The following is a 25,177-nucleotide window of genomic DNA, read 5'->3' on the forward strand; positions in this document are numbered from 1 at the left end:
GTAAGTGATGATGTGCAAATGACATTGTCACACAAACATTGTGGCTAATACAGTCATAGCAGCAACAGCAGAATTTCAGAGTGCCATCATTACCAAAATAGCCATGCAATTTTAGTGTCATTTCTTTTCAAGATAAACAGAAATTTAGGAAAGAAAGATAAAATATCTATCCAATACTTCACAAAGAACAATCTGATTGAAAGCTTTCCAGCCTACATGGGTGACATTAAAGATATTTTCCTTTATGTTGCTAAGTGAGACATTTGTTAAGTGAGTTTTGCCTCATTTTAAGATTTTTCTTGCCATGATTGTTAAATGAATCAACACATTTGTTAAGTTAATAACTCGGCTAAGTGGATCTGATTTCCCCATTGACTTTGTTTGTTAGAAGGTTGCAAAAGGTTTGGGATATTCAAAATTTCCTAAGCAATAAGGCTTAGATGTTTTGTGAAAAAAATGAGGGTTTTTACCTGGATCCTCCTCATCCAATTTCTGATCAGACTCTGTTTCTAATACTTTGCAGGAGCTTTGGTTTTTAAATTTTGGTTTAATGAGGTCCATCCTAAAAAAAACCCACAAAAGAACAGGTGATTTCCTACCTCCAAAGAAAGTCAAGTCTGCTTTTATACCAATATAACTGAGATTTTTATGCTAATTATGCTAGTATTACGTTTCTCTCCTTTCTTTCTTTTGTGGGCTTCTCTTGCTTGCCTGTGCAGGACTGAGCATGTATTCTTCCAATGAAGCCTAAAGTACAAGATGTCTGAAATTTAAGCTTATTTCTTTTACCAATAATATAGACCATACTTCCATATTTGCAGGTGAGTGCTATCAAGGACCATAATTTCCATTTAGCATGCTTACCTGTTATTCAACAAAAAATTGGATAAGAATTTTAAAAGTCATATTTTAAGAAATGCTTTACTGCGAGTCTGGAAAAAATACCAATATAAATTAAATGACAAGATACCCATGTGGGCAATTCCTAGACATGCAATTGAAAATATGAATATAGCACAAAAACAGGATAGAACTACCTACAGACAGCTTCTCACTTTGGAAAGGGAGGTACTACAACTAAAATCTGTAGGAGAAGGTAGTTCAAACATGGTTCCAGTATGGGCAATTACAGGCCATGTGGAAAATAGATCAAAAAAGTGGTTTTATCCAAGTTGAGGATAATTTGTTTAAACAAATAAGAGATCAAAGTTTAATGCATATAAAGAGGATATATAATGTACTAATACAGATGGATTCGGAAACAGAATTAGTTAAAGATTGTATGATAAAGTGGGCTCAAAATATTGAAGAACCAATAATGTTGGATACATGGGAAAGAATATGGGTAAGAAATGTGAAATTTACACAAGCTCAAAACCTGAGAGAAAATTTTTATAAGATTTTCTATAGATGGCATTTAGATCCTAAAAAGCTGGCTTCTATGTATCCGAATGTACAGCCTAAATGTTGGAGGTGTGGTTCTCTCGATGCTACATATTTTCATATATGGTGGACCTGTCAAAAGGTTAAGGCATTTTGGATAAAAATATGGTGGATTATGCAAAATATCTTTAAAAGAAGGATAAAGTTTACTCCTCAGTTATTTTTACTAGGTATATGTACTGACTTTAAAGTGGTAGAGACTAACTTGGTTCTGCACCTAATAACGGCGACAAGACTGTTGGTGGCGCAATACTGGAAGAAGGAAGACTTGCCTACAACTCAAGAATGGACATTGAAAGTTACAAACTTAGCCGAGATGGCTAAAATATCGGCATATCTTAAAGATCATTCAAATGAGAGATATAAACAAGACTGGAAAAAATGGATTGACTACATACAAAACAAATATGGCACTAAGAAATTCCAGATAGCCTATGCTTAAGATCAGGAATAATTTAAACTGTTCAAAATTAGTGTAACAGGAAGAAGCTGAGTTCAATGTAGAGATGTTATTAACTTCTTTTTTTATTTCTTTTGTCTCAATATATTTTAGACTGTGTTTGTTAAAAATCTATACCGTGTACGGGCTCTGGGAAGTTGGGGGGGGAGGGAGGTGGGGTGTTAGGGGGGAAGGGGGGATATATACTATGTGTTAGATTTCAATGTAATGCGATTTCACATGTATAAAAAACAAAATAAACAAAATAATAAAAAAATTTCCATTTAGCATCTTTACATATATCAAAATCCTTTCACTGAGAAGACTGGGGGGGGATATTAACTCACACTAGCTGTAAGTATTTATTGTTGTTATGATATGGATTTAAACTTGCAGACTTCTTTGGACTACCGAAGACAATAATAAATATGTATTTTTATTTGTAAATTGTCTCAAGTTTCACAAACTTTATCTCATGAATATATTATATATGATAACTACAGTATATGCTACAGCTGAACAAAAAGCTGTCACAAAAATAAAATTTAGGAAAGAAAGACAAAATATCTATCCAATACGTCTGGTCCTAAAGAACAATCGGATTGAAACCTATCCAGCCTAAATGGGTAACATTAAAGATATTGACATACTAAACTGAAACTTTTTGCCTTTAAGCTGAAGAGCCATCTTTACCATCTTTCCCAACTGAGTACCTCAGAAGAAAATAGATTTGTCATATTTCCTAGGTATTTTTTTTTGATAGTGCAACTGAATGAAGAAACTTACTGCTTTTTCATGATTTCCATTGATTTTCTATTTTCTTCCATCCGAGAATTCACCCTTTTTTTCAGCTTCAACTCAAACATCTCAGCCGCCCTGTTTTGAAAAACAAGTTGGAACAATATTTCCAAAATTTTGCCTTAGTAGATCAAGGATCTAATTTATCCACCATTACTTTTTTTTCTGCATTAGAATGGTAGCCAGCAAGCTGCCTTTATAGGAAACCCATGAAGCTCACAGACTTGATTATCAATATTGATAATATTCAGATACATGTATAAGCAAAGGAACCATGTAATTAATATCGCTAAAAGCAGAGGAATCTGCAACAAAATTTTAAAGCATCAAATACACCTATTCCTTTCTATTGTCTGTACCATGTGACTTTTTTTCCGCTTCCAACAATAATCAACAATAGCCAATAAACATGCTCAGTCTTTGCTGTTTGGGAATCAACTCCCTTTCATTTTGGCAGAACTCTTATGTTCTTAGGCTGGATCCTTCAAATATGTGGGGTTGAAATTCCCAGAATTTTCAGGCAGCATAAACTGAAATTCCCTACAATTAATTATTTGTATAATATTAAGATTTTTAAAGATAACATAAAAACTAACACAAACTATGAAAATCCCTGCAATTACTGAGAATTTTAGACATTGTCATTCCAGTAAATGTAAAAATCATTAGGTTGAAAAAGCAATTTTAAAATTTAATTAAGTATACTTCAAGCAGAAATTTTTTTTAAATCAAGCCATTTATGTACATATATATGCCAACCAATTAAAAAAATCAGAATCCATTAATAATAAGCAATTTATTAGACAACTGCATTTATAAAAATTTAAATTCTCCAAAACATCAGAATATTATTTTCTAAGGATCATAAAGGAGATAGTTCCTTTTATGCGTGTGATGTGTCATGTGTTTAGAATGACATAGTCACCAGTTTCTCTAGTAAGTTCAAGAAAAGCTTAAACTGGGAAATGGATAATAACTCTTAAGACAATGTTAAAATTTTCAGGGCACTAGATATGCTAATATCTCACTTTGTTCATGTCAGTTATCTGCTTAGATGTTAGTTACATCAGTTAATCATCCATTCTTAGACTTGTTTCCATCTCCACTTCCAATAACCAAATGCAATATTGTTGTAAATTCAAATAATGTTGATAAATACCTGGAGGCTAAGAAATCTGTAGTCTTGAGATCAGTCACAATATAGAGATAATAGTAGCTCATAAAAACTCTTCTCTGAATCAGTAAGACTGTGAAACATACTGCATCCCACAGGATTCCTGCTTCATCCTTGGGCAATTCACATATCTCATTATTAGGTGGATCTGTGCAGAATAGAAGATTTCAGGACTGAAACTGGCAGGTTTTTAATTATTATTATTTTCTTTCTCTAATCTTCCTATTTGTATGTGTATATGTCACTAGAGGCATCCATATGTATGTATGTATGTATGTATGTATGTATGTATGTATGTATGTATGTATGTGGAAGAATGGTTGATTTCCATGCAAAAGAGCTTACACTCAATTGTTCCTGAGTTCTTGGGAAAAAGGCAGTGGCCAGTCACAATAGGTAGCTAGACAAGAACTCTTATCTGGCATAAGACAGATAATTATTCTGAAAGTAGTTGCCTGTACTCATTCATCTGTTGTGCTTGTTCAAGAGTTGCAGGTTGATATAGATGGCTAGAAACTTCTCCACTGGTACATTAAATTATGATAGCCTTCATAAATAGTAATGTACATCAGCTATACAAGATTCAACTGATTTTTATAAATATGTTGTATAGATTCAGGAGATTCATGTTGCCTAAGCAAAAAAGCAAGGTTCTTGAACAGGTTCTGTAGCTAATCTTGAAAGGCTAATGAAAGTTGAGAGCATACCAAGGATGAATAAGAGACTACCAAGAACTCCCAAGACTTTAGACTAGATTGGAAATTGAAAAATATATCCTGAAAGAAAACAATGGTAAATCTTTTCTGTATCATTACCAAGAAAATAGCAACTTTATTTTCACCAGTAATAAAGCTTAACTAAAAGGACACTGTCCCTTGAATCAAATGTATGGAAGATAATAGCTTGGATTATTTCTGTGAAAAATATCTTCTCTGTTGAGGGTTAGAGTTACTTAACAATAGAACATATTTTAAGTTTTGTGAAATTTTATCCATAGAATGTGATAGAAAAGACATAATGGATTTATTTGTTTTATTTTGTGGATTAAAAAATGAAAGAGTAAACATAGTTTCTGACTTATTTTCTTTTCGAGAGCTAAATTTATCCTCGCTATCTCTGAAAAACAAAGTTTCATTTATGATCTCCACAATATTCACATTACATTGCACAAAATGCAAATTGTATAAATCTGATAATATTAACAACAACAACAACAGCAACATGATTCTTCCTGTAGGACAGGACTGTCAAACTCATGGTCCTCAGGCAGGATGTGTCACACGCTGGCCATGCCCACATCCCATTTAGCGAAGGGGAAAAAAGTTCCGATAAGTCACATGACTTCACCATGATGACACAGGTTTGACATCCTGCTGTAGGGAAACTGGATGATTTACAAGTTACCACCTAAAAAACAAGTTTGTATATATTGTTTTCCATGGCAAGAGTCATAATCATTATCGTACCGGTATTAAGTGTTCATGCTAAGGGAACCCACAAGTGCTTTTTCAAAAGGCTTCTGGGCTTTTGTTTTTTTTCCTTGAAGATGTTTTGCTTCTCATCCAAGAAGCTTCTTTAGTTCCGACTGAATGGTGGAGAATGGAAGGATTTATAGGTGGCACAGTGGTTAGGGTGCAGTACTGCAGGCCACTTCAGCTGACTGTTATCTGCAGTTCAGCGGATCTAATCTCACCGGCTCAAGGTTGACTCAGCCTTCCATCCTTCCGAGGTGGGTAAAATGAGGACCCGGATTGTTGTTGGGGGCAATATGCTGACTCTGTAAACCGCTTAGAGAGGGCTGAAAGGTCTATGAAGCGGTAAATAAGTCTAACTGCTATTGCTGCTATTGCTATCTGGTCATTAGCACTCTCTCTGAGAGTCATTGAGGCCACTTGGAGTTTTATCTGTGCCCTCACCTGAACAATGCAAATGGGTGTGGAACCTTCTTGGAACTGCTGAAAGGACTGTGTTATAAACATGTAATAGGTGGTGCCGTATTCCTCCTCCTCTTCTGAGAAAGGGCGGTTCAATTTTAATGTAGATGGACTCTTTGACCCCTTTTTAAAACCAGTGGTCCTCTCTGTCCAGAATGTGGACTTCGCTGTCTTCAAAAGAGTGGCCATTGTCTTTCAAATGCAGAAGGACTGCTGAATTCTGTCATGATAGGTTTTTTCTCCTAAGTTGTGCCATGCATTCGTGAAGTGGTTGCTTTGGATTAAGATCACTATACTGAAGGACTATAATTTACCATCCAGGTCCAGTGCAGGTCAGTAAATAGATTATTTTGACTTTCTAGTTAGGGATTGATTTCTGCCAGCATTACTGCTGGTTCCATGCACATGCACAGTTGCCTATAAATAGGTCTGCACATGCGCAGAACATTAAAAATGTCCCAAAAAATGTAGCGGCAACCGGGGAACCACTTCAGGGGCATGGCAAGCATGCCGTCCCTATTGGTTCAGCAACCCAGTTGCCATTTCCATTACCGGTTCCACCGGACCAGTGTGAACCATAGGAACCCACCTCTGTTTTTAGTCCCAGGCTGAGGGAAATGTCCCAAAGTCACTCATTTGGCTTTTGTGCCCAAGAGAGGACAAGAATTTGAATCTCTCCACTCCTAGTCTTACAATTTAACACACACATACTCAGGAAGTAAAGATCCATAATTTTCTTGAAGGAACATTTGGGATTCCTTATAATATAAAGATTCTCTTCCCACTTACCTACTTTATATCCTGGTATTGTGCAATACATAGCAAAGATCTGAATTAGCCAACAATAATTTATTTGTAATTTATTAAGGTATGCACATGCTCCAACCTGTAGAAAAAGAGAAGGGAGGAAATGGAATAATTTAGCAGGGATTAGGGCTCCAGATGTTTTATCAGTTATCATGAATAACCACCTATCATGTATTTCTCCTTTAGATTTTGAAAAAGCATGTTGGAAGCCGCATAATTCCAACCTCTGCAACCAGTTGTACTGCATCCCTTTAAGAATTATAAGAATTATAATTATATTAAGAATTATGACATGTCTTTTCCAATGAAAATTACAATGTATTGCATTTAAATTGCCTCTGCCTCAACAGTGATTCCAAACTATACTTCTTAAGTGGCTGCCAATATATTGACATTTCTCACACTACCCCTAAAAAGAGACTTAAACTTCTCCTTTTCTACCTTAGAATGCTTGAGAATTTCCTTTAATTTTCTCTTCTTGGTATTTTGAAGCCTAGTTAATTTTTGAATTTCTATCTCTGTTGTTTTCTACTGCATAACTTTCCATCATTCTCAAGCTTCCTTAGCCATACTACTCAATTTCAAAGATGCCCAATGGGAGAAATTTCTTAAGAAAATGTCCTTGGGATCAAATCAAATTCCTTTAAGATTTAAATATAAGAAGCTATGGAGGTTGCAGATCTCTGAAAATCAATTTATATGCCAAAAAACAGGACTTCCATGTCTACTTCATATCTAAAAAGAGCAAAACCATGAGAAATTCACCAGCACTCTTTTTCTTTTGAAAGACCATTTCAAAACAAATAAACGAATATTCTTCCACCAAATTAAAGAACTGTTAGAAAGAAATGTAGTTTAGCTCTTTTTCTGAGGCAGTTTACAATCAATAGTTTTGCCCAGCCTCACCCAGCTGATCACAAACATTAACCCACTACATACAGCAAGAAGATTCTTTACTGTTATAACCAAAGTAGTGTAGGCAATCAAGTAGTCCCATGGTCTAAGAATGTCGCTGCAGGGCTTCAGATGAAGGCTTTGTCCAAAGTGCATAAAGTAGAAGCAGGCAACCAAGTAGCCTACACAGAAGATGTTGATCCTGGCTGTTGCAGTCATAAAAATTAGGCAAAGGGCAATCCAGAAGAGGTATTTGAATATAAACACTTTGATCAGATCCAAATAAGATCTGTTCAGAAGAAAATCATGAGAATAGAATTAATAGAAACTAGATTGTATAGTAACAAGGGAATCAAAGACAGAATTGGCTATAGGTTCTACAGAATGTACTGATTGAATTCACCCACTGTATAAAGCCATTTTGTTTATAACTATGGCCTTTTGGGTAGAGTCAGGTTAAGGCCAAGTAGACATTGACATAAGGTCTCAAAATTTAGGAGCCACCAATGCTGCCACTTCTTCAAAATTATTCAAAAAATGAAAACCTGTGCATTAGCAGGTGGTGGCACCATCATTTAATTTAGGAGCCACCAATGCTGCCACTTCTTCAAAATTATTCAAAAAATGAAAACCTGTGCATTAGCAGGTGGTGGCACCATCATTTAATGTGTGGGACCATATACCTTGACATGGCACTGCCATTGGGGGTGGAGAATTTGGAAAGCACAACTGCTATCAGTACCTGAAAAAATCCCACATTATATTAAGAAGCAGTCCCAAATTTCTATAGTTGTACCAGCTACGAATTATGAAGGTTCTAATCCTACATATCTAGAGGACAGTATATTGTGAAGTTGGTCTGCTTCCTAGAGAAAACCCAAACAAGTTTTCCTTTATTTCTTACCTGCAATAGATAAAGTTTGGTACCCGACTGAATTCACTGAGCCCTGCTGGGCCCAAATCTTGATTAATCTCTGAGTTATCTCCAGCTTGCAGCCTGACTACAGGTTGATCCTCATCTTCAAAAACTTGCCATTGGAAGGAAGCAAAAAGCAGAAGAAGGAAATCATCTATCGTAAGGAAGGAAAGACATTTTTTAAAAAAATCTGGAAGATGGTTTCAATTTTGCCTTCTTACCATAACATGTTTCTCCATGTTTCTCTGTTTTAAATAAACAGCCATACAAAAATATCATTTTGCTATCAATTACAAAAAGGGCCATGCTCCACAACACTAAAAAACAATGCAGCAATGCAGCAAAACTGCAACAATGAATCTTAGAGGCAGCTCTGCTGTTTTCACTGCTACCAGCTGCTTGAGTTATACAAGTTAGCCAGAAGAAACAAAACTAATTTTACAAAGATTCACTAGCTGAAAAGATATAAACAAACTGACGCACTAAAAAGCTAGAAGATGTGTTCTGCATGGAATTCAATATATAGTGATCTTTGTAGGGTAACTCATTATCAAATACCTTTTCCTATTTTTTGCCACAATAGTGTGGAATTTTGTTAAGGTGAAATTTGTTTGAACTGTAGGGTGGGCAATCTTTTGGAAACAGATTATTTTTTAAAAAAAATGAAAAGAATTTATCAAAGAATTGTAATTTTGGAATAGTATCTCCAGAGTGGGCACATTCTGTTGGAAGTGGGAAAATTCCTTTATCAGGGTGTTTGCTAAGTCTTTAAAAAAATTAAATATTATTTTTAATGCAAGATACATATATTTGATTTCATTTGTGACTATTTTTATTTTATTTTTAATAGTAAGAAATTGCACTGCTGTTTCTTGGCAGATTTCAGTCAGGAGTAACCAGATAGAAGTAAGATGAAGGCTTTACAGGAATCTGTAAGAGCTGCAGAACATGAAGAGCAAGTCCACAGCCATATATGCAGTCTAAATTAAAAGGACAAAAGTCATTGCTTGCTGGAAAAGAAGAGGATCTTCATACAGACTGGACAAGAAAAAATCCATGTCTGAAATCTTAAAGAATTATGGGCATATAAATCAGGAATAGATATTTAGTGCTTCACAAATATTTTGGATCAGTGGTGGGTTTCAAATCCTGTTCCAACTGGTACAGTTGAAACAGGGCCGGCAGCATCCTCATGGACACATGCAGCGCGCTCATGCATCTTAGTGCCTCCGAGATGCTCTGCAATGCTCCAGCTGCTCCATGGAGCATCACGCAGGGGCTGTACACGCCATGCACCTGCGCGGAAGCACAGAAGCCTTTAAAAACCAGTAAGGAGCTCGGGCGGGTGGGTGGACCCTCCGGAGCACTGTACCGGAACAGTATCCAGTGCTCCAGGCTAGCTCCAGTATGCCCGTACTGGGGCGTACCGCCTGCAACCTACCACTGCTTTGGACTGAGATACCCATATTCCTTGGATTCTCAATATAGTAATCTTTCCGATATGAGTGTACCTTACTACCTATTCTACATATAATACTGAGCTAGATAACATTGCCCATTTTGTCCACATTTCCCAAGTGCAATGTATATAGAGTATTTAGCTGTAATTTATTTATTAATTTTCTATTGCCATCCATCTCATCAAGCAATTCTGGGACAACCTTAGGTATGACATGTCATTATCACTGTTACCTGCAAGAATTATATTGGCCTAAATATAAGTTACATTTCCTCATTAAGCAAATATTACTCTTCCCAAATTATACTTACACAAGAGAAAATTAGTATTGGGTCTTTCAGCAAAATCAGGCAAATAAAGCCACTTAATCAGATTTGAAGGGAACAACCAGTGGGAACTTCTCCACGGATAATCTGCCAGCAAAAAGATCAACCATATTACACAAAAGGTCTTAAACTAATTTACAAATTTGCTGTCCAGACAAGTTTGATGCAAAGGGAAATGCTGAACACAAGTGGCAAAACCAGTCCTCTGCTCAATTATTGCTATTACCCTCCACATGACATATCTCTGCTTCCCCACACAATGCTGCATTCACCTTGGCACAAAGCAGGTGGAAGACCAATACAAAGCAAATACTGAAAGGCCACAATGCTGGCAAGGAAGAAACAGTATTTGGGCCAGATTTGGGCTATTGCTTTCCTCTGACGATAGCTCAACAGGTAAGTCAGCCAACTGGCATGGATAAGTGCATAGAGGTCCATGCGTTTCCCAATCACATTAACTGCCGCCACAAAGCATATCTGAAAAAAGGAGAAGAGGGAGCTGAGGTAACATCACAATGGCTCCAGGTTGAAGGGACTTAACACTGAGCTCAAGAACTGAATCTGCAATCACATACAGGTAATTCTCAACATATAATGAGTCTGCCCATTGTGATCATATATTGTAATTATTATATAACTGGTATGTCACAATGTTTCTTGTGATGGTTAAGCAAACGTGGTTGTTAAGCAAACCAATGTTTCACTATGGGCATTTATGGCTATTAATTTGTGTTTTGCCCTTTATAGTCAGACAAATGTACAGTACTTCATTAAATGTATATTATTATATACAAGCAGGGGAAAGTACAACATTGATATACCAATGACAGCAATTTGCCATCTGTACAATCCAATATAGGTGACTCCAGTATTTCTCAATCCAGTAACTTTGAGGTCTGTTGTGACTACAACTTCCAGATTCCCCAATTAACATGCTCACAGGAGAATTTTTTGTAATCTAATATGGCTGAAGAATTATGGATATCAGTCTCAAAACATTTGAAAACATTGGACAGAAAGAATATGGTCTCTTAGCTACATGTTTGTAGGAAAAACAGATGGATTTATATTGGAATTCCCAAAACTATAAAGTGAAGTGATCAACAATGTGAACCAGGTGTCAGAAAGCATCACCCTTGCCACAACACTTGGCTCTCTAGTGCCACATCAGATTTTTTCCTACTTGAAACCAAACATATTTTGTCTTCTAAGCTGCCTGTCTCATTCCCCAATACCAAGAAGCTATGGTCCTTTCTTACCAACATTATCTCACCTCCAGTCCAAATTTGTAAAAACTATAGTTGAGAAAGTATTTGATGCAGTTGAGTAGCCCTTCATCCAAGTTCTGCCGGGCAATATTATTAAAAAGGCTACCTGTGACAGGTGGTAATAGTTGGTTCTGAGTCCAGTAAAAATATTGGTGGCGATACACTGTTGCTTCAAAAGCCATTAGAATCAGGATGGTAAGATGGTTCTAAGAAATATAGGAAAATACATCCTTCATAAGAAAGTTCAGTTCCCCAAGTACCCTACCTAAAGCATCTATGTTTTTCCTCTTTAATAGCTCACCCTACTGAGACAACTACCGGTATATATTTATTTATGATGGCCATTATTCATGAATCATTCTCTTTTGATGGAAGACATAATTATCTTTCCTATGATCCTCCTGATAGTGAATGAATGGAAATCAAGTACTAGTACTAAAGTATTATTTAGGTCTGCTTCTGAACATCTAACAGACCATCGGTTTTAAATAGCCTAATGTCTTAAATCAGTTTTGTTCCTAATTTTAAAGTGATATTACAAAGTTTATCTGATATTATTATTAGACAAACATCAGTTTTCCCATTAGAAGAACTAATCTCACAGTCTCTGTCTTACATGCAAAAGGATACATTTTGTAATATTCTTTTGCTTGCCATAATATTAGTGGCTAAATAGAGTTCTACCTTTAGAGCAAGAAGAATATTGTCACTGCACTTCATCAGTCCTCCAATCCAGAGTGCTGGGTCAATTGGTGCCACGTACAAAGATGATTTCTCCAAAAACTCATCAACATTGATAGAATGGTAAGTCATATTCAAATACAGTTCCTAAAGAGATGGATACTTTATTAACTCACTCATTCATTCTTCATTCATTCAATTTATATGGCATCCTATTAGCCAAACATTTCTGTTTTCAAAAGTATATTATTTCATGTTTAATTTATATGGTAGCCTATTGGCCAAATGACTCTACAGTATACAATTGTACTTCTTGTTTTCATTTTTACAGAAAAAAAGCCCTCAAAGGGAAAAAAAGTGGGGATTTTATTTCAGAAAAATACACTCATTTATTTATTCTCTTCACACCTCCCCACTTCTAATCCATACTATCTGTAAGTCATACCACTTGGAAATTTTGGGGTTGCAATTCCAAAATATCTTGAAGCTACCAAATTGCAGAATGTTAAGTTAATCATCAGCAATGTGCAAAACATTTTATATCTGATTAAGGGAGCTGGAACATCTTCAAGGAAGTACAAAAAATGGTTGAGGAATTTGGATCCTCAGCCCATTAGCACACTGACCTGAGTGCAGTTTGAGGAATAATTCCAGGGCTTGATAAATTTCAGCTGGTATAACATTTTACAGATGACCATCACACAAGACCAAAATGTACAGATTCTTGAGGCATAGGGACGAAATTTAGAATAAGGAATAGCAAATGTCCACACAATAAAGAAAATGTAGTTCATCAAACACACCTACAAAAAATTGGAGACAAGCAAAAAAAGGAAAAAGCAACAGGAATCATATTTGCAAACAAATTGTTTTCAGTCTTGTGCTTCAGTCTTGATCAAATGAAGCAGATGATCTAATCCAGGTTGGAAAGTTTACCCCCAATCTTAGCCATAGTAATAGTTTGGTTTTTGATGCATCTGTAACTAGGCACAATATACAATTTAAAGATCAAGATGTTGATGAAGAAGCACACAATATTTATAATCACAACTAAACTTTAGAGCCTTTGTAACTTGAAGAACCCATAACATACATAAATAACATTCTGGATTATTAATTTATTAATAATACAATTTTGTACTAAATATTAACAAATCAACTTCATGAAGAAAAAGAGTATTCTTTTCAATATTTATATCAAGATTTATTTTGTTTTGTTTTCTTGACTGAATTCCTACCTTAATTCCTGGGTTTTTCTTTAGACTATTTCCCAGATGAGATAGTTATTTACTAACCTCTTGAAGTGTAATCCAGATAGTGCAAGTAGACACAATCTTAAGGATGTGCAGCTCCAGAAATCTCCATGCAAACACCTGCATATCCTGAGCTATTGCTATGATCTTCAGAAGGCAAACTGCCAAATTTTCCAACTCCTCTGCCCATTTATTCCTCTTTACCACTAGAAGGAAAATAATTGATTAAAAAAGTAAAATAAGCAAAATTTAAAAAGGACCTGGGATTTTTCCAAAGGTTTGCATTTTAAAAGTTTCTCAATAAAGGGATAAACAAATAACATGGCAGAGAGAAATATGATAGAACTACTGCTGTGACCACAAAAAAAATATTAGTTTGGTGAAAATACTAGTAATTCTTTTTGAAAATTTGCAATTATGTGAATAGAAGTATAACTGTTAAACTGGGTTGAATTTGCATATGAATTTATTCAACATTGGCTTGTTAGGGAATTCTGGGAATTGAAATCCACATACCTTAAAGTTGCCAAATTTGAAAAACATTGATTCAAAGTGTGATGTTGTAATCTGCACCTACTGCCAAGAATATTTGTCAGAAATTCATCAGTGGGAAGATTCATCCCACAGATGAATTTTGTTCCTCAGACCTAAAAATAGCAAACCCCTTTGTTGTTTAGTACTGGGATTGGGAGACAAAATATTACTTTTGCAAAATGAATGCCAAATTTATTAGAATAAAGCAAGCCACTACTTTCTATATTTTCAATAGAAGAGTTCACTTTTCTGCCTTACCATTTTCTGTAGTATTCTCAGAATTGTCCAGTCCATCTGGAAAAGACTGTTGTAATGGCTCAGGAGCCAGTCTGTTTAAAATACATTAGAAAGAATAGCTAACCAGTCTAGCCATTGCATGACTAATGAAGCAAGATACATGTTTGGTCATTCAGGTAATTTTTAAACATTATTTTTCTTTATTGTTTATTTTTTAAATCAAATTTACATGCTCCTCATCTAGTGATGTTTTACAGATAATGAGAGAGACAATAAACTCTGACAAATAAATATTTTCCAGGAATATTTTAAGAAAAGCAAAAGAAAAGGAATGTTAGACTGTTACATGGCACTGCCCTAAAAAACCACCCAGAATCTTTAACTATCAGTAGTTCAGAATGCAGCAGCACAGGCAGTGATGGGCATGCTGGTCACTACCTATAAAGCCCTTCATGGCATAGAGCCAAGATGCTTGAGGAACCACCTGTCTCCCATTATATCTGCCCAGCTGATCCAATCTGGCAGAGCTGGCATGCTCTAGAATCTACTGATTAAATAACATAACTTTCAGGACATTGGATTTCTCTGTTGCAGTCTCAGCTCTCTGTAAATAAGATTCCCCCTTAGATTCAAAAGGCCTTGGCTCTTCTGGTATTTAGAAAGGCCTTGAAGACATGGCTTTTCACTCAGCCCTCTGTGAATCCTTTTCCTTTTTCTTCTTCCCATTTTTTTCTTGCAGTTTCTTATATTTTTGTCTATTTTAAAATATTTTTTAAAAATGTTAAAATACCCAGAGTTTCTGGGAGTCAGGTTGCATATCATTTTTATAAACTCATTCTCCATAGGACTGTCTTAAAGATCAACCAAAAACTTAGTTGGTCTAAACTGAAATGACCCATATGCTTCCTGGTCAGTCTTGATACTGTGTTACTCTGTTGCTACAGGAACTGCACCTGCATACTTTTAAAGTATACTTAATTGCATGCTTTGAAGCAAAATTCAAGATGCTACTTTTATAGTATTGAATGGTTCAGAGTCTAGGTAACTATTTTCTAATAAAATCTGTCCACCTGACCTGCATAGGCTTCAAATTTAAGCAGATTCAAACATTTAATATTCTGTGCACTTCAATCTCACCTACTTTGCAGTTTTTGGAGTGTTTCTTTAACCCTGAAAAGATTAAAAAAAAAAAAAACAAGTGACATTGCCAGTTCAGAAATTTCCCAAATTTGAACTTTAGACAAAGTCTTTCCCAATTGCTACCAGAAACGTCTAACTGGAATGCCAGTTAAGAGCATCAGTGACATTTCAATGAGCCACAATTGCTTTAGCAGGAACTTATAGTGCAAGTATTTAAGTAAGGGTGTTTGAATTCAAGCTAATTTACTCCAAGGAAATCTATTTATGGTTGCACCCTATTTATGGTTGTACCCAGTACCCTAACAATATTCAGACATGCATCATTTCCTGGACCGGGACATTCCCATGAGCAATAATTATTGCCTGTGATTTCATACTCATAGCAATATTTCATTTTATCTGGGTTTTAAAGGTACTTTAACTCTACAAATTAATAATCTCTTAACTTTTGCTTTCTTTCTTTATAGCTTTCTGGTTGATCAATAACTGGCAAGGGTGTGCCAATCCTTCAACAAAAGTATTTCACAGCATAAAGGACTGCATGTAAAAAGCACCTCTTCAAAGCATTAAAGTAGCTGCATCTTTTTTCAGTCTTACACAGCTGCCTCAAAGGCTGCTTCAGGCTGACCCTTCACACATATGTATGTACATCCTTGTGGAATTTTTTTTTTAAAAGATTTGTATGGCTAGTATATGTTAAGCATGCATGGCAAAAGTAGAAACCTGCCTATGGGGGTCAGAGACACAAATGACAATGCAAACAAGAGTTAATATCACAAACTCAGATCTATCTGGGAACATTTATTTTCTTATGTATTTATTAACCATTTTTACACTGTCTTACTGAACACTTCAAGATAGTTTACAAGAAGTTGCATATGGAACATAAAAACATGCTACATGAAATTGCACTTTTTTTTTCTAGACAATGTCATTTGCAAGAGAAAGTTTCAAGAAATAAAGCCAACTCACTTATTAGCCAGAAGACACACAAGCATTTCCATTTGCTTATCACTGGGGAGAAACAGAACATAAATCTCAGCACGTATTCAATTCCAATTACTGAAAGCCAGTATCATAATACCAAACATATTTGATCCCTTAAGGAGAAAATTCTCCTGATTTCACTTTCCATATTATACAGCCATCCCATATTTGATAATCTGCCTCAACAGACAGCAGCATCTGATAAACCTTGATTGATCTAGGAAGCTAATTTGTGGATGGAAACTCAAAATGGGAGACCTTCCAAGTCTGTGAGCCAGATTGCAAGTTTTAAAAAATCCAGAAGACACTGGTAAACCATTTCATTATCATACCAAGAAAATTGCAGGCATATGTTCATATAAATCATGCGGACCAGCTAGGTTTGGAGGAGACCCAACTTGACTCTTAACTTCCCAGGTAGATCAATGAATAATTTGGCTAAAAACTCTCATCATGAAATTTCTAGGAAATGAAGCACAACAGGCCCAGAGAAAGAAGCAGGCTGAAGAAAAGCTGATGTAATAAAAACCAAAAACCAGTACTTCACACAGGAGTTCTAACAACCAATTAGAAATGAAGAATAATAAAAAAATTAGTTGCATTGCAAATGCTGCTTGTCTTCACACTCTTGGACTCTAAGAAAGCCAAACTTATGGTGGGACAGAAAATTGTGATAACTTTTTGCTGAATGTGAGTAGAACTTTATATTCCATAGATTGAATGATATGAGAAGACACTGAGGTTGGAGACAGCGTGCATGGCCCTAACACCTTTCATTTTCAAGCAATTATACATTTAAGCAAAACCCTAAATAGGATCAGGAGAATAAAAACCAGGTGGGGGAATGTGTTGAAGCCAGACAAATAACCAAGGAGGAGCCATATCAAAAAGAGGAAGAGATAGATGAGAATTATTTAGTATTTTTATTTTACATGTACTTATTTTCCCATAACAACCACCACCTATGAGTTAGGTTGGATTGAGATAAAATGAATGGCCTAAAGTTATGACCTGAATGTCCATGGGGGTGGAGTAGAATCTGGGTTTCCCCATTCCAAATGTAACACTTTAACTACCACTACTGACTCTGTAAACCGCTTAGAGAGTGATGTAAAACACTATGAAGCAGCATATAAATCTAAGTGCTATTGCTATTACTATTGCTATCTAATGAGCACTTGTTCTGAGGGCCAACTCTAGAAAGAGTGCAGAGAAGAGCAACAAAGATGATTAGGGGACTGGAGACTAAAACATATGAAGAACGGTTGCAGGAATTGGGTTTGTCTAGTTTAATAGAAAGGACTAGGGGAGACATGATAGCAGTGTTCCAATATCTCAGGGGTTGCCACAAAGAAGAGGGAGTCAAACTATTTTCCAAGGCACCTGAGGGTAGAACAAGAAGTAATGGGTGGAAACTAATCAAGGAGAGAAGCAACTTAGAACTGAGGAGAAATTTCCTGACAGTTAGAACAATTAATCAGTGGAACAGCTTGCCTCCAGAAGCTGTGAATGCCCCAACACTGCAAATCTTTAAGAAGATGTTGGATAGCCATTTGTCTGAAACTGTATAGGGTTTCCTGCCTAGGCAGGGCGTTGGACTAGAAGACCTCCAAGGTCCCTTCCAACTCTGCTATTGTATTATTGTATTACTATTTATTTGCAAGAAATTCTGTCCCTAAGAAATTAACTTTCCATATAAAATACAGGAAATATGAAGTCAAAATCATCTACCTTGCCATCTCTGTAGAATAAAAGAATAGTTACTAGCTCGATGACCCAACAAGCCATTCAAAATGGAAGTTTTGTGTATACAATAGATTCATTACTAAGAACACATATACTTAAAACATATTTATTTCTAAATAGGAGTTTCTCTCTGTCTCTTTATCTTTTTCTTTCTTTTTCCTTTCTCTTTTCCTTTCTCCGTTTCTTTCTTTTTCTTTTTCTTCTTCTCTCTCTCCCTCCTTTTCTCTCTCTCTCTCTCTCTCTCTCTCTCTCTCTCTCTCACACACACACACACACACACACACACATCAATGTCTTTTCTATTATAGAGTATACATTAAATACAGTAGTCTGCACATAATACCTGCCAGATGAAGGAGATGGATTCACAGAAATATTGGTCAGATCTGTGATATTCAGGAAATCTTTATGGAAATAGTGCAGTTGAACGATACAAACCAGAAGAAAGGCACAGGGTAATATAATTTTTGTAAAAAGTTCCTTTGTGCTGAACCGCTCAAGGCCCAAATCTTTTAATCTGCCAAATAAAAAGACAAAAATATATGCAGTCAGCTGATGAAAAGGAGGAAAAGAATTATTTCATGTTACAGGTATTTAAACATGTCAATATATGTATAATTATTAATTTAAAAGAATGATGAACCTAGTCAGTTATTCAGAGAAAGGGGGCATTCTCTATCCTTTCCTCAGATAAACATATTTCAGCACAATAGGAGTGTGAATTTGCACACCTGTGGCCACCTTGACTACCCATCAGTCCTCAATCATTTTTAAATATTCCTATCTACAGCTCTGTACTTAACAGGTAAATAGGGTGAATGTAGAAAGTTATTTCTGTAAATAATATTCTAAATGAGTAGCTCATAGGTCTTTGCAGGGAAAAACTTTGAGAGAATTTATATGTAATAATCTGATACAGCCCTCTATAGAACACTTTTCCCTAAAGAAGAAGAAATGTCATCTCATGGGACAATGTGTTGATGGGTTGAACCTAACAACTGGGCTAAGTAATTTGTCTAACTATTTAACCCTATTATGAAAAGACATCAAGATTGGCTTAGCCAGCTGGAGACAGAATGTTTCCTATTACAGAAAGTTAAATTCCTTCAGATACCCTTCTCTGGGCAAAGAAGCTAAGCAGTGATGGGCCTGGTTAATCCTCCATTAAAAAATTCCAAGGAATACTAGAGGCATTTTTCAACCTCATTGATTTAAAAAGCAATAGATATTTTTACAAGATCTAAAAAACAAGCCAATATGCCAAAAACAACGTGCATATAGTGAGGTAAACAAAAAAGAGGAAATTGTCCCATTATACTTTGCCAAAAAGGTTAGTTTTCCTCCAACTGAAACAAAAGTATTTTTTCTGATACATTCCAACACCTCCCATCTTCTAAATGTCAGTTTTTCCACTACTGACATTTCCCCATATTTTTTCATACCAGATGTCTAGTAATGGAGCTTCTGGGTTTTTCCAATGTTGTGATATAGCCAGCCTTGCTGTAACAATCATAAATTGAGCAGTTACTTTATTTTTAGCTCTTTGAATTGCCTCACTAAATAATAGCAAAAAAACATATTGGGACTGTAGCTAAAATTTCCCATAGTCATATTATTAATCTCAGTAAGCAATTCTTACCTGACACTGTGTAACCTAACAGGGCCCACCATACATGCATATATCTATGAAATCCAGTTTAGTGTAGTAATTAAGGTGCTAACCTAGAAACCAAAAGACCATGAGTTCTAGTTCTGCCTTAGGCATGAAAGCGAGTTAAGTGATCTTGGTCAGTGATTCTCTCTCACCTCACCTCACAGAGTTATTGTTGTGGGGAAAATAGGGGGAGAAAGGAGCATTAGATATGTTCACCAGCATGAGTATTTATAAAGTAATAAAGGTGGGATTAAAAAAACCCAATCTAATAATAACAATAGCAATAGCAGTAGACTTATATACCGCTTCATAGGCCTTTCAGGCCTCTCTAAGCGGTTTACAGAGTGTCAGCATATTGCCCCCAACAATCTGGGTCCTCATTTTACCCACCTCGGAAGGATGGAAGGCTGAGTCAACCCTGAGCCGGTGAGATTTGAACCGCTGACCTGCTGATCTAGCAGTAGCCTGCAGTGCTGCATTTAACCACTGCGCCACCTTGGCTCAATAAATATATCTGTGCTTTGCTTCAGCTCATTTCTATTGTTAATATGGCTGTTTCCCAGTAATTTATTATACCTTAAATCTAACTCCCACAAGTCATACCAAAGCTGCATATCAGACAGAGAAATTGACAAAACAAACCCTCCACTTCTATATCACTATAAGATGGGAATTGGGATTGGAATTTCAAATTCTAGCACTTCCAGTTCCTTCAGTTAAGCAACTCCCATGACATTTTAAGCATGATGGCCATTGCCTTTGGTTGTGTAGGTTGCAAATGGTGAGGTGCTGCAACCTTGAAATTGAAAGCTAAACACCTGTATCACAATCATGTGATGCAAATTCATTTCACTGGAACTTTGCGGGCTCGTTGTAAGTCACTGTCATTCAGGGCCATTTGAATTATCATTGAACAAGTGCTTATTAAACAAAACAATTTGCACTAACATCTATATGTGTGTGCCATGAAGTGCTCACAGTTGAATTAGATTTGGAGAAGATTTGAGAGATGTAGTTGAGTTAAAATAGAATAACAGAGTTGGAAGGGACCTTGGAGGTCTTCTAGTCCACCTCCTGCCTAGGCAGGAAACCCTACACCACTTCAGACAAATGGTCATCAGAAATCTTCTTAAAAACTTCCAGTGTTGGAGCATTCAGAACCTCTGGAGGCAAGTTAATTGTTTAATTGCTCTAACTATCAGGAAATTTCTCCTCAGTTCTAAGTTGCTTCTCTCCTTGATTAGTTTCCACCCATTGCTTCTTGTTCTACCTTCAGGTGCTTTGGAGAATAATTTGACTCCCTCTTCTTTGTAGCAACCCCTGAGATATTGGAACACTGCTATCATGTCTCCTCTAGTCGTTCTTTTCATTAAAGTAGACATACCCAGTTCCTGCGACTGTTCTTCATATGTTTTAGCATCCAGACCCCTAATCATCTTTGTTGCTCTTCTCTGCACTCTTTCTAGAGTCTCCACATCTTTTTTTTTTACATGGTAGCGATCAAAACTGAATGCAGTATTCCAAATGTGGCCTTACCAAGGCATTATAAAGTGGTATTAACACTTCATGTGATCTTGATTCTATCATCATCTTCATCTAGTATTGGTATCTATATTTTGATACAACAGCAAATTCTTTATTTGCTTCTATACAACAGAATTTGGAGGTGGGGGGAATCTCAAGAAACAATAGCAATATAGAATCTTAAATTAAAGTTCTTACGTTTCCTCTGATATTTCCAAAGTTTTTAGGAAAAATGCAGAAATCATCTCAAACTGGTAAGTATATAAAGCAATGAGGACTATCATCGAATAGGAGACACTTAGCAGCCAAAATCCTTTCAGGACTCGTCGCCATCCTTCATAATGAATCTAGAACCAACAAATTTAATTTTGTAGCCTTAGTATTGAATATAATCAAATACTCTACTAGAAGGCTTATAGTAGAAAGAGTCACAACAAATAAAACTGAGCTACAAAGTTTTCAAAATCCATTTGTCTTTATATTTATATCAAAATGTATCTATGATAAATGTAGTGTGTCTGCAATTATTTTCTTTATTGAAAAAAATTCAACTTCTTGTGCAATCCTCAGAAATTAAAAAAAAGAAGAAAATTTTCAGTAACCATAGCTGCTTTTAAAGGCATAGACAGTTTCTCCCATATGTGAATTAAAATAACATGACTAGGCTATAAAGAATAAGGGGTTTATTTATTGTAATTTAATGTGAATCTATCAGATGCATGCATTTTTGAAACCAAGTAATGAACTAATTTGAAAATATCTTTAATGTGGGCCCTTTGAAATTTCTAAGGCACTTTTGCAAACACAATAGCATCTGGAATGTGACATAAGGTTATTGACTGTTATAAGCCTTTGGGAAAAATATACAAGTACATGGAAATGTATTTTTCTGCAAATGTTTACACTAATTACAAATTAATGTAGAAATAGAAAAAGATTAACATTTCAAAGATAAAGCATCAAAAGAACTGCAAACTAACAGATTTGATTTGCCAGTGCTTTCTTTTCCTTTCAGAAATTAGAAATCAAGCAGAAGTCTCAAATTCCAGATCTGCTTACCTGATATAAAGCCACACAAAACAGAAAAAGGATAATGTAAATAATTTTATACAGGACCACTTTGCCATTGAAGCTGACAATAAAGAACATGATGGAACAGAAGTAAATCCAGTATTTTACTAGGATCCTCTTAAATATTTCCACAAACAGATTTTGCGGTGTGTCCAATTCTGCAACAGGAGTGTACATTCAATCAGGAGCATCATCAATATTTAATGGACCAGAATGTTGTTTTAGTATAAATGCTATTGCATTTGACTAACTAGTTATGGTACAATATTATAATCTAGAGTATGCTTATTTAGTAACAAGTCTCATTGGATTCCACAGGATTTCCTACTGAACAGCTCTAGATAATACTGAGCTTGGAATAAGCACAGAATACCCACTCTATTGTAATGCTACCTATATATGCATATATGTCACCTCTTTTTTTTAAAGAATGTAATATTCTACATCTAATGCCTATGCTTCATTGAACATTTCTATGTATACAAAGCATAAGGTATGTAGCATCAATCTCCTCCCCTACAATGCATATTATCATTGTTTATTTTAATAGAATCATGCATTCTCAGTGTGCAATTTTCACTCCCTTTCCAACCAGTTTGAATACAGCATCAATCATCCCTATGCGTAGTGGTTCCAAACCATATACATCAACTTGTTTTCCCTCTCACTCACCAATAGTAGAATACAAAAAAATGAGACTGAAACACAGCCACCCCGAGCCCTGAGTGTCCCTGGCTTCCATAATAATAAAAATAATTTTGACCTCAGTCAATAGAAAGAAAAATGGTTAGCATGCATCCATGGGCACACACACATATGTTTTCAGTGGAAGGAGATGATGGAGAGAATAATGGATTTCTTGAACCCAGAAATTGGGAGCAGGTGGGGTGGAGCAGAGTCTGGTGCTCAACTCACTTAGATTTAAACATGGAAATCAATCCTTTTTTTAAAATGAAGGCTGTGAAATAGATCCTGCAACCTCCTAGAAAGATTAGGACTAAGTTCACAAATAGGGTTGCCTCTATTTCTGTCCTGAGATAGTGAAGTTGGAAATCAATCCTTTTTTTAAAATGAAGGATGTGAAATTAATCCTGCAACCTCCTAGAAAGATTAGGATTAAGTTCACAAATAGGGTTGCCTCTATTTCTGTCCTGAGATAGTGAAGTTGTAGTGGAGACTGAAGTACACTACTCACCACAAGTTGTGGTGAAGCAAGACCAAAGTCAATAGAAAAACCTAGTTTATGAGCCTTAGAACAGTGTTTCTCAACTTTGGCAACTGAGAGTGGACGAACTCTCAGAATTCTACAGCCAGCCAAAAAAAAAAATCAAATTAAAGAATTCATTAGTTATGGCTACTTAGATTCAACCTGAACACATCTTAGAAAATCCCTAAATAGGTTCAAACTGCTCCTACAATGAAATAGGTTTTTTTCCCCTAACCATTAGATAGAATCTTTCTTTGTGTAATTTAGGACTATTTCCTAAATTAGCTTCTCTGCCACCATTCCTAGACTGAATGAAGACTTTTAAAATCCATTTTAAAGAAAGGGGCAAAGGATCAGAGTAATTGTACCCAATATTAAATGTTCTTACCAGTTTGATGTACTATAACTTCTTTGAGAAATTCCTCCTCTTTTTGCTTCTGTTTTTGCATCACATACTGCTTCAACAATAACCAGAAAGTTAACTGATATAAAATCTGCAATAGAATCACATAGGTATTTTAATGAGGAATATGTATATGAGAATTAGCCAGCACTGGAAGTGTGGCTTCAATTTTACTATCTCTTCAGTACCCTGAAACTCCGACTGATCACAAGGGCAATAGCAATTTATTTATGGCTTATTTGTTTGCTTATATCCTGTCTTTATTATTTTTATAAACAACTCAAAGTGGTGAAAATATATAACAGTCCTTCCATCTCCTATTTTCCCCACAGCAACAATCTGTGAGGCATGTTGGGCTGAGTGAAAGTTACTAGCCCAAGATCACCCAACTGGTTTTCATGCCTAAGGGCAAGACTGGAACCCACACTCTCCCAGCTTCTAGCGTGATGCCTTAACCACTAGACCAAAGTAGCTGTTCATTTTAGCAAGTATATGCTTACCTTGGCTCCCAGATGGACACAGGGAACAGAATAAGGTTTCAAATCTAAGTCAATAAGTAATGAAGTTGCAACTCCTGGAAATAATTCCTCTTGTGAAAGATTCAGACCCACAATAAAATTAAGAATCACCAATACATTTCCATAGGTGACAAGAAATGGTAAACTGCGCAAGGCATAGAGATGACGGTCATGTACCATCCAAATTATACAGGACCAAATTAGCAGAACAAAAGTTAGCCAGCTATTGTAGGTGATACTCCAAACCTATGAAGGAATACATAGCAATTATGTATTTTAAGCACACAGATTTGATAAGGTTGTAGCTTCATAGACCAATATGGATAATAGGACCGTAAAAATATAGCCAGCATATAACAAGGCACATTTCTTATATTCATTTCATTCTGCAACATTCAGTTATGTCTGACTTCTGGCAACTTTATAGGCAAATGTTCTCCATGTTACCCTATCAAGCACAGCTTCCTTTAGTTGTTGAACATTCATCTTTGTATCAGTTTTGATGGTATCAAGCCATCGGGTTTTTTGATTGCCTCTTCTTTTTCATCCACTAACCATTTCCTAGCATCATTGACTTCTCCAATGAATTTGCACGCATGATTTGACCAAAGTAAATCAGGCATAGCCTTGTGATTTTGGCTTCTAGTTTCTAGTTTTATACTATTCATCATCTCTCTATTGGTTGTCCCATCTGTCCGTAGAATATGCAAATAATCTTAATTGACTATATTCACAGAACACTCCTAACCATTCCTGTAAAGATC

The 25,177-nt window shown here is 35.8% G+C and overlaps 1 protein-coding gene across 1 annotated transcript in view; it reads right to left on the reverse strand.

Moving 5' to 3' along the window:
- Window positions 1-24,593, reverse strand: part of LOC116509461 (piezo-type mechanosensitive ion channel component 2-like) — a 50,050-nt gene extending 25,457 nt beyond the window's left edge. The window contains exons 1-19 of the mRNA XM_032218611.1: window positions 24,396-24,593; window positions 23,881-23,986; window positions 22,274-22,443; window positions 21,413-21,561; window positions 18,352-18,553; window positions 18,240-18,293; window positions 16,027-16,030; window positions 13,435-13,598; window positions 12,760-12,942; window positions 12,143-12,286; window positions 11,464-11,664; window positions 10,463-10,667; window positions 10,176-10,277; window positions 8,394-8,559; window positions 7,535-7,778; window positions 6,578-6,674; window positions 3,840-4,002; window positions 2,669-2,758; window positions 471-562 (exon numbers count right to left, since the gene is read on the reverse strand). Of these exons, the coding sequence (XP_032074502.1) occupies window positions 471-562; window positions 2,669-2,758; window positions 3,840-4,002; window positions 6,578-6,674; window positions 7,535-7,778; window positions 8,394-8,559; window positions 10,176-10,277; window positions 10,463-10,667; window positions 11,464-11,664; window positions 12,143-12,286; window positions 12,760-12,942; window positions 13,435-13,598; window positions 16,027-16,030; window positions 18,240-18,293; window positions 18,352-18,553; window positions 21,413-21,561; window positions 22,274-22,443; window positions 23,881-23,986; window positions 24,396-24,593 (2,734 nt within the window). The remainder of the gene's footprint in view (window positions 1-470; window positions 563-2,668; window positions 2,759-3,839; window positions 4,003-6,577; window positions 6,675-7,534; window positions 7,779-8,393; window positions 8,560-10,175; window positions 10,278-10,462; window positions 10,668-11,463; window positions 11,665-12,142; window positions 12,287-12,759; window positions 12,943-13,434; window positions 13,599-16,026; window positions 16,031-18,239; window positions 18,294-18,351; window positions 18,554-21,412; window positions 21,562-22,273; window positions 22,444-23,880; window positions 23,987-24,395) is intronic.
- Window positions 24,594-25,177: the final 584 nt, after the last annotated feature.

Source organism: Thamnophis elegans, chromosome 5 (assembly GCF_009769535.1).
Source record: "Thamnophis elegans isolate rThaEle1 chromosome 5, rThaEle1.pri, whole genome shotgun sequence".
NCBI classification, from domain to species: Eukaryota; Metazoa; Chordata; class Lepidosauria; order Squamata; family Colubridae; genus Thamnophis; species Thamnophis elegans.